Genomic DNA, 8,763 nt, shown 5'->3' with positions numbered 1-8,763 from the left:
TGAAACTGTGACTGTATTTAATCCATACAGTACATACACAACTGGTTTTCTGTGCAAATAATTCACACTGTCTGTAGTATAGATAACTGAGTTATGTGCTTGTTAATATTTACAGGGGAAAGCTTCAGGAGCCTTTCTTACCAGAGTGGGAGTATCAACAATTCGGCAACTGGTTCCTGAAACCTGTGCAGCAATCTACCAGGTGTTAAAGGAGACATACTTGAAGGTGTGTGTGATATGAGGTTTATAGTGCTGTCTGTTAAAGTTATCAGGGGTCTGACATATGAAACTAGCCATCATGGGTTTTACATTGTATTTTCCTGTTTTTCAGTGCCCAGACACAATTGAAGAGTGGCAGCAAGTAGTCGATGGATTCCAGGCTCAGTGGAACTTCCCAAACTGCCTAGGTGCTCTGGATGGGAACACATCAACATTCGCCCCCCCACCAGGAACTGGATCAACATTCTACAACTACAAACATACATTTTCCATAGTCCTAATGGCACTGGTTGACAGCAAATACAAGTTCCTTTATGTAGATGCTGGTTGCAATGGGCGGATTTCTGATGGCGGAGTGTTTGGTGGATGCTCACTGCAGGATGCTCTGGAGAAGAGAACATCCAACATCCCTGCCCCTGCATCACTTCCTGCTTCTGACCAGCTGGCTCCTTATTGCATTGTGGCAGATGAGGCATTTCCCTTGAAGGAGTACCTCATGATAAATTTGCAGTAATCCATATGACACAATGATACATAAAGAGAGACAGAGACAGAGAGAGATGCAGGACAGACAGTCATGATAATAGCTACAATTACATTAATTTAAGTAATAATATTATAGTAATAATAACAGTAATTGTGGTACAATATGTTGTAGTATATATTGATAAATGATAGTATATGTATGCAGCGCCCCTTCACTGGACATTTTCAAAGCCACCCTCAAAACTCATCTGTTCACCATGGCTTTTTAATCTGATTAACCCTCTTATGCCCAGTGTACCATCACACAGTTTCTCTGCTTTCTTCTGTTGTCTGTTATAGTTAACATTATAGTATGTCAACATTCAAATGATGTTCATGGTCAGAGAGGGAAAATACAATTTAAGAGGGAATCATAATTGTAAACATCCTACCATCCATTCGACTCTGAAAAGTATGTGCATCTCTGTCTGTGGTGTAAAACTGGAATAAACTAGATGAGGACACAAAAATGTGCATTAACTTAAAACAATTTAAACACATCCACAAATAATCACTCTTGGTCAGCCTTAAAGAACTGGACTGCTAATTTTCTACTTTATACTTTTTGAGAAAGGATTTTATTTAGCCTTGTATGTTTATAAGCAGGGCTCTATTTCATATTAAAGACTAAATGTTAAATGCTTGTGCTTGTGTGAGACAAATAAAAATCAAATCAAGTTTTGTTGCTTTTCTGTTCTGCTTGTTTTGTTCTGTTCTGTTGGTGTTATTGTTTCCTTACTATGTATTGTAAAGTGACCGTGGGTTTTTTGAAAAGTGCTATAGAAACTAAAGTTATTATTATTATTATAAAGGAATATATGTAAGCTTCTATGTAATTATTTAAGAGTAACAGAAACAACAGAGAGAATTTAGTCCTCTTATTGTTTCCTGCCAATCTGCTGTTCCTGCTCCAGTCCGCTAGGTGGCGGTAATGCGCCCGAAAGCTGGTTTGCTAACCGCCATTAAAATTCAAACAAACAAGAAGAAGAGGTTAAATTTCCTGCAACAAGGCGTACCGTCAGTGTGAGCGACAACAGAGCTGCAGTCGAGACGTGTGTGTGTGTGTGTTTCTCTCTACACAAACATTCAGCTGAATCCAGCAGGTTTCCATCAACAACTGGTGAGTTCACTGACCTACAGAAACAACAGGAAACTGAAGATTCCGTCATAAGGTCAGTTAAAACCAGGAAATGTAACGTTAACAGCTGAAGCAGTCGTGCTAAAAGTGGTGTAGCTCAGCTTCAATTCACTTTGGGTCCAACACGGTTTAGTAAGTTATTTTATGTGTCCTGTGAAACCAAAAGATTTTACAGCTGATGCGACACCGTGTAAACACAATGCAGAGGCTGTGTGAGGCAGTGATGGTGATAAATGTGAATTAAATATATGTCTTTATATAAAACCACTGATAAGAATGTAGCAGAAAGCCTTTATAGGGCTCCAAAGAGCATGTGACTGCGCAATGCATTTTCGCGGTCATTGTTTTGTTTCCGTTGGTAAGAGAGAGAAATGAAGCGATAAGCGAGAGAGAACACAAGAAAAAGATGGAGCGGGCTAATGACAAGTGTGTCGGACGGTACCGAGACGAGCTGGACCCTGTTCCAAAGGCTCCGTACCTGGAATAAATAAAGACAGTAGGTGGAGTGGATCCTCACAAGCACCGACAGTGGACTCAGAATTTAAACCTGCCGCATTTGTCTGAAGCGGAGCTAATGTTAGTCCTCCATCTTGTCAACAGAATAAGCTAACGTTACTATCCACCTTATTTTCAAACACGGAAGTAAATAGTGATCAACTTCCGTTTTTTTGTGCGTGACTTCCGGTCAGCCGCTTTCCCTCATGCTTTCCCTTACCGGAGCTAACGGTGCAAGCTAATTTTTTTTTCAATTTTCAGTTGTTTATGTTAGTCAATCAGTTAGTTAGTTAGTTAGTCTGTGTATTTTGTATAATGTTAGATAACTGTGCCCACGTTTCCGTTATAACGGAAATTTATTCCCTATAAACGTGAATAAATCGCACGTCAATCATAAACTATGAACCAAAAAAGCACAGTCTATCCCGAGTGAGACAAACTGCTTGATCCCCGTCTCCAGTGTACCAGCAGAGAACCTGCAGAACCGAATCAGTGAAAAAACACACCGGGCTACACAGCCTCTCTACCTGAGCAGCTGAAGCAGTTTTGTGTTGCTATGTGTGGTATTTACTCAGTTTTGGGAAATCACGATGTCTAGAAAGCATCAGTGGCTGCAGCTGACAGGGACAGCTAACGTTAACACTAGCAGCAAAGCTAACATCAGGATCGTCATCCGTTAAAAGCCTCCCGTTGTCGGATACGACATGAAACTACTCCAGTTAGCTCAATCATGTTGTAACTAAGACATCCGCTGGAAAAAATATTTTTTTCACGGGCCACTTTGTGAGTTTAGTGAGTTATTACAGACACGGCTAACGGCTAACAGCTAACGGTTAGCCCAGCTAATCTACGATAACCATGTTATTAATTACACACAGAGAAAATACTAATGTTTGTTCAGTCATTGTGTTTATAGACTTTAAAAACATCAGATTAGTCTAAACGGTGATATAGTGACATGAAAAATGTGATATATAGCTAAACTCAGCAAGGTAAACAACATACCGGCGACGAATTTAGGAATGCCAAGTCTCAGGTCAGTCAGACTTTGGGTGGGTGCAGGACCTCCGAATTTCCCACCTGTGTCATTTCAGAGGTGTGTAAACTTTACAGGCTGTGACGTCACTTCGCTCGGATCAACTCGCCATTCCGCCTCTGTGTGTATAAACGCTCACAGCTTGCCGGCAAATCGGCCCAACATTGGCGGGAAATCTGGCAGTGTAAAAGGGGACTGAGGTCAAGCCAGCCCTCACGTTGTTTTGTGGTGCGCGTCAGTCTGAAGTGGAACGGTTGAGTAATAACGGGTAGTATTAATGTACAAGGAGTACAGTAAAATATGACAGTTCAGAGGGGTTTTATTCTGAAATGCTCCATCAGATTGACCTGATATTTTCTGGGTGACACTGTGAGGTCGAGTACTGTCAGTCTGAAGTGGAACAGTTGAGAAATAACAGCTAGATTTTGTAAAAATGCTATTCTTAATGTACAAGGAATAAAGTAAAATATGACAGTTCAGAGAGCTTTTATTTTGAAATGCTACATCAGTTTGACGTGATGTTTTCTGGGTGACACCCTGAGGTCGTTTTGGAAGCTTGCTCATACAACAGTTAGTTCCGACCGAGTAATTTGATTGGACGAGAGGCATTCCATGAGTGCTGATATAGAGTATAACATCACTGGGACTACTGGTAACAGTAAAATCACTCCGCTCACAGGTGTTATAAATACAACCGTTAATTAACCAGCTGTCACACTCGCTACATTGACGCAAACTGACACTATAGCGTTACACCAAGAAGATGGATATTTTCCCCAAAATTACATTTGAATTAAATCATGAGTGGTCGTCAGGAGAGGACGAGGAAAAGGAAAGCCAGGACTCTTGTGTGCAGACCTCCAGGTGTGTTTGTGTAACATCAGCTGACCTCGACAAACTGGAGAGGAGCAAAAATGAAGCACACACGGTCAGGAATGATCAATGATCATCTGATAAGGGTTAGGGTTAGTGAGTGGAAGCTGAATCCGGCCGTGCCAACATCCAGGTTTGCCAACGCTTCATCAGCCGAACTGGACGAAGTTACACAGCTGCAGATCAATGTAAATACAAAGTAACTTGTCCCTGGCGTGTGTGCTGCGTCGCCTGGCAACAGACCGGGGGAACTGTTTTTTTTTGTTTTTTTCGGCCGAGCTACATAACATACTTAAATCATTTATTTCTTAGGCACTCGTGCCTACGACTGAATCACAGCCGTGACGATATACAGTACAACATCACTCCCTCTCGTGTGATATTGCTTAATCTTGGTGTCTACTGGGCTAATTTGTTTCAAACAAAAAAATGTTGAAGCCTGAAATCCACTCTGCATTTATGTGCGAAACATTTAGGGGCCTCTTGGTGACTTTTTTTGAGAATTGGTGCATTTTCACACTCCTTACATCTCTAACTCTCCTTGGTCTACAAGGGCGGGCTCAGACTGGAAAATTTATTGTTTTTTATTTTCTTTCATTTGTTAAGCACTAGTTTACTCCCTCAGAAACCCCTGATAAAAGAGAAATACTGTTTTTGGGTGCATTGTTAGCGACATCAACATGTGTATTTTTGGGCGTTTTTAGATGGGATTAAATGGGCTGACTGCCCAGCTGTTTTTTAGTTCTATTTCAGTTGTTGCTATCAAAAGATCCAGACATTATATAGCCATTTGATCTGTTCTGCACTAGTAATAACCCTAAATTAACTAGACTTGCACCAATTACAATTTTTTTTGGGCTGATACAATTTCCGATTTGCAGAGTGTTTGGATGGCCGATTACGATTTTGTTTTTTTGTTTTTTTTTCAAACCACTTTACAGCACACAAGATATTGCAATATTATATTTTTTAAAAATATCTGATGTGAAAAATTCACACAGGTCTTCAGGGCGCGCCCACCAGTAAACGCGCAGACACGTGTATATTCAGCACGCGGACACGCACTGCATCAGTTTCTAGCGGCACAAAAAAAGCAACAAAAATTTTAACCAGGAGTGCCCAAACGTTTGCATGTCACTGTACATTCACAGTCAAACACAGACAGGAGACAGTTAAACAAACAACAAACCAAGCACAGAAGCTAAAATAAATTACTAAAAGAACCCAAATTGTTTGTTCTCAATGTGCAATGTGACTTTTGTGCACAGCTCAAATTATTAGTTATTATGTGCACTGCTGTACATATGCACATGGTATTTCAAACTCTGGAATGTAACAGCTTCTGTGCATTTTTTCCGTCTTTGGTTTGTCTCATTATGTCTCCTTTTAGTTTCTCTTTTAGTGTGTATGTAAATGCTTGCTACTGTTTTAATAAATACATCTACATCAGGCAGGACCTAACTGCACAATGAGCTAGTAAACCAGACACTGAATAAATGCAGATTGTGTTGGCAAATTTTATGGACAACCACAGGTTGTATTATTGTTGCTCATTTTTCTCAGTAAATTTTGCCCTCAGTTGGATGCAACATTACAACAAATTTTCTTGATGACTCTCCTTATAATCAGCTGATCATGGTTCAATATTAATACCATAATAATCACAGTTTTGCTTTTGTCTCTCTCTTGTTGTCCTCAGAGTGTAGACATGGCTGCTGCCAACTGTCTGCTGACAGAAGATCAGTTTCTGTGCTCCATCTGTCTGGATGTGTTCAACAATCCAGTCAGCACACCATGTGGACACAACTTCTGTAAAACCTGCATCACTACACACTGGGATACTAATGTCCCGTGTCAGTGTCCCAACTGTAATAAGGTTTTCTACACCAGACCTGAGCTGTTTGTCAACACCTTCATCTCTGAGATGGCTGCTCAGTTCAGACAGTCAGCTCAACAGAAAGCCAGCAGCAGCAGCTCAGAGCAACAAGTTTCCAAACCAGGAGACGTTCCCTGTGACATTTGTGCTGGAACCAAACTGAAGGCCCTGAAGTCCTGCCTGGTGTGTCTGGTCTCCTACTGTGAGACTCACCTGGAGCCTCATCTGACAAAACCAGGCCTTAAAAGACATCAGCTGATCGACCCTGTGGAGAACCTGGAAGGCAGGATGTGTCTGAAGCACGATAAACTGCTGGAGCTGTTCTGTAAGACCGACCAGACAGGCGTCTGCATGCTCTGCACAGACCACAAGACGCATGATGTTGTTCCCCTGAAAGAAGAATATGAAGGAAAGAAGGCCGAGCTGGGGAAGACAAAGGTTAAAATGCAGCAGATGATCCAGAAGAGACGACTGAAGATTGACGAGATCAAACGCTCTGTGAAGCTCAGTGCAAAAGATGCAGACAGAGAGATAGCAGATGGTGTTCAGGTCTTCACCGCTCTGAAGGAGTCTGTTGAGAGAAGCCAGGCCGAGCTCATGGACACGATCAAAGAGAAGCAGAGAAAGACAGAGAAACAGGCTGAAGGCTTCATCAAAGAGCTGGAACAGGAAATCTCTGAGCTGAAGAAGAGGAGCACTGAGTTGGAGCAGCTCTCACGCTCTGAAGACCACCTCCACCTCCTCCAAAGCTCAGTGTCCCTGAACACTGCTCCACCCACCAAGGACTGGACCAAAGTCAGCATCCTTCCACCTTCACATGTTGGGACTGTGAGGAGAGCTGTGAATGAGCTGGAGGATACGATCAACAAACAGATGCAGACGCTCTTCGCCAGAGTCGAGCTGCAGAGGGTCCAGCAGTATGCAGTGGATGTGACACTCGATCCTGATACAGCACATCCCAAACTCATCCTGTCTGATGATGGGAAACAAGTTAAACGTGGTGATGTAAAGAAGAATCTCCCAAACAATCCCGAGAGATTTGATTATTGTGTTAATGTCTTAGCAAAGCAGGGGTTCTCTTCAGGAAGATTTTATTTTGAGGTTCAGGTTAAAGGGAAGACGAAGTGGACTGTAGGCGTGGTTGGAGAGTCGATCAACAGGAAGGGAAACATCACACCGAGCCTTCAGAACGGTTTCTGGACGGTATCATTGAGGAACAACAATGAGTACTATGCTCTTGCTGATCCTGCAGTTTGTCTCTCTCTGGAGTCTCAACCTGAGACGGTGGGGGTGTTTGTGGATTTTAAGGAGGGCCTGGTCACTTTTTATGATGTTGATGCTCCAGATGTTATCTGCAGCTTTTCTGGCTCCACCTTTTCTGAAAAACTCTACCCATTCTTCAATCCTGGTCCTAATCATGATGGTCAGAACTCTGCCCCACTGATCATCTCTCCTGTTAATTGCTAAGTAGAACATTTGATTTACTACAACAAGAAATTACTTGTTGGGATTGCAATAACTTTTTTCCACCCCTATTGTGTAGATAAAAACAGAATGCAACTATTTGTAAATTTCTTTTGGATTGCCTTTGCTTCAGAAAGACTTGTCTGGATGAAATGTTTTCGTTTTAACCAAAGCCATCATCTTATTCATAAAACTTCAGGTCTATCTGGCTCAAAGCTCTGAAGGCAAACTTCTCCCAGTTGTCATAACAACATCATGTTACGAAAGTATCAAGTTCAGCTCAGTAATAAGGTTCATAGACATGTCATTTGTTTTTTGCTAGTAACACAATATTCGCTTTAATTTAGCATAAATTAGCGGCTAGCGGTGTTTTCTTCGCTCATAACAAAGTGCATGCTACATTATTATTTTTCTTCCTCGCTGGTGGTTTAAGTCGCTGCATCTCCCAACAGCAAAAAAAAAAAAAAGGTTATCCTAAAGTTGACGATCTAGATTGACCGATGGATCGTTACACCCCTAGACTGTCAGAATGAGTGTATATTTGTACAAAAGTTTATCAGTTTGAACGTTAAATATCTTGTCTTTGTTCTGTTTTCATTTGAATGTAAGTCAAAATAGATATGCACATCATTGAATTCTGTTTGTACATTGTACACAGCGTTTTTTGTTTTTCTATTTTCTTGATTATATTTATCTTTGATCAAGAACACCAGTTTGAGAACAATGACTGATGTGACATCATGTTGTCTAATCTGTTTTAATGGGTGTAACAGCTTCAATTAAGGGATTTCAAACACCACATATAATGCTGCAATACATGACAAGTGCAATTAATCAAAGAAGAGTTGCCAAAAAGTTGCTTTGTTTAAAGTCATTCCATGTTCATTTGGCAAATTTTAAACTTTGGTCACTGATGTATAAAAATGTTGGATTTTTGTGCAGTTATTGAGGCAAAATGTCTGAATAAGAAAGTGATTACACTTTTTAAAGAAATAAACACAACATAAAAACTGTGGATCAGTTTCTGTGCTCCATCTGTCTACATGTGTTATTTATTATCTGACCATATTATATATAACAAGTGTTGCATATTGACAAATTACTGAAGATCAGTTTAGGAATGAGATTTTTGGTAGA

General features: G+C 40.9%; 2 protein-coding genes across 5 annotated transcripts in view; both read left to right on the top strand.

Annotated features, from left to right (window-relative positions):
* The window catches only part of LOC117262326 (E3 ubiquitin-protein ligase TRIM21-like), a 29,483-nt gene that overhangs the window by 15,234 nt on the left and 5,486 nt on the right, over positions 1–8,763 (top strand). The window contains exon 1 of one of the 2 annotated variants that reach the window (XM_078167581.1): positions 1,801–1,916. The exons of the other annotated variant lie outside the window; for it this stretch is intronic. The gene's annotated coding sequence lies outside the window, so the exon portion shown is untranslated. Of the gene's footprint in view, positions 1–1,800; positions 1,917–8,763 lie in introns of those variants that run through there. 2 annotated transcript variants of the gene reach the window in all.
* LOC117262152 (E3 ubiquitin-protein ligase TRIM21-like) lies at positions 1,750–8,641 on the top strand. Of its 3 annotated transcripts, none has more exons than XM_033634888.2 (2): positions 1,750–1,864; positions 5,986–8,641. In XM_033634888.2, exon 2 carries the CDS (start codon positions 5,995–5,997, stop codon positions 7,627–7,629), a length of 1,635 nt encoding a protein of 544 aa, XP_033490779.2. In that variant the 5' UTR covers positions 1,750–1,864; positions 5,986–5,994; the 3' UTR covers positions 7,630–8,641. The 3 variants fall into 3 exon arrangements, with proteins under 3 accessions (XP_033490779.2, XP_033490777.2, XP_078023711.1); XM_033634886.2 differs by having other exon boundaries at positions 1,773–1,916; XM_078167585.1 differs by lacking the exon at positions 1,750–1,864 and adding an exon at positions 1,956–2,014.

Source organism: Epinephelus lanceolatus, chromosome 5, assembly GCF_041903045.1.
Source record: "Epinephelus lanceolatus isolate andai-2023 chromosome 5, ASM4190304v1, whole genome shotgun sequence".
In the NCBI taxonomy this organism is placed as follows: Eukaryota; Metazoa; Chordata; class Actinopteri; order Perciformes; family Serranidae; genus Epinephelus; species Epinephelus lanceolatus.
Note: the sequence above shows the minus strand (reverse complement) of the source record. Positions and strands in the feature narration are given on the sequence as shown.

What these genes read in the sequence shown, in the direction of transcription:
- LOC117262152 (XM_033634888.2), top strand. Translation starts at nt 5,995, where the DNA reads ATGGCTGCTGCCAACTGTCTGCTGACAGAAGATCAGTTTCTGTGCTCC.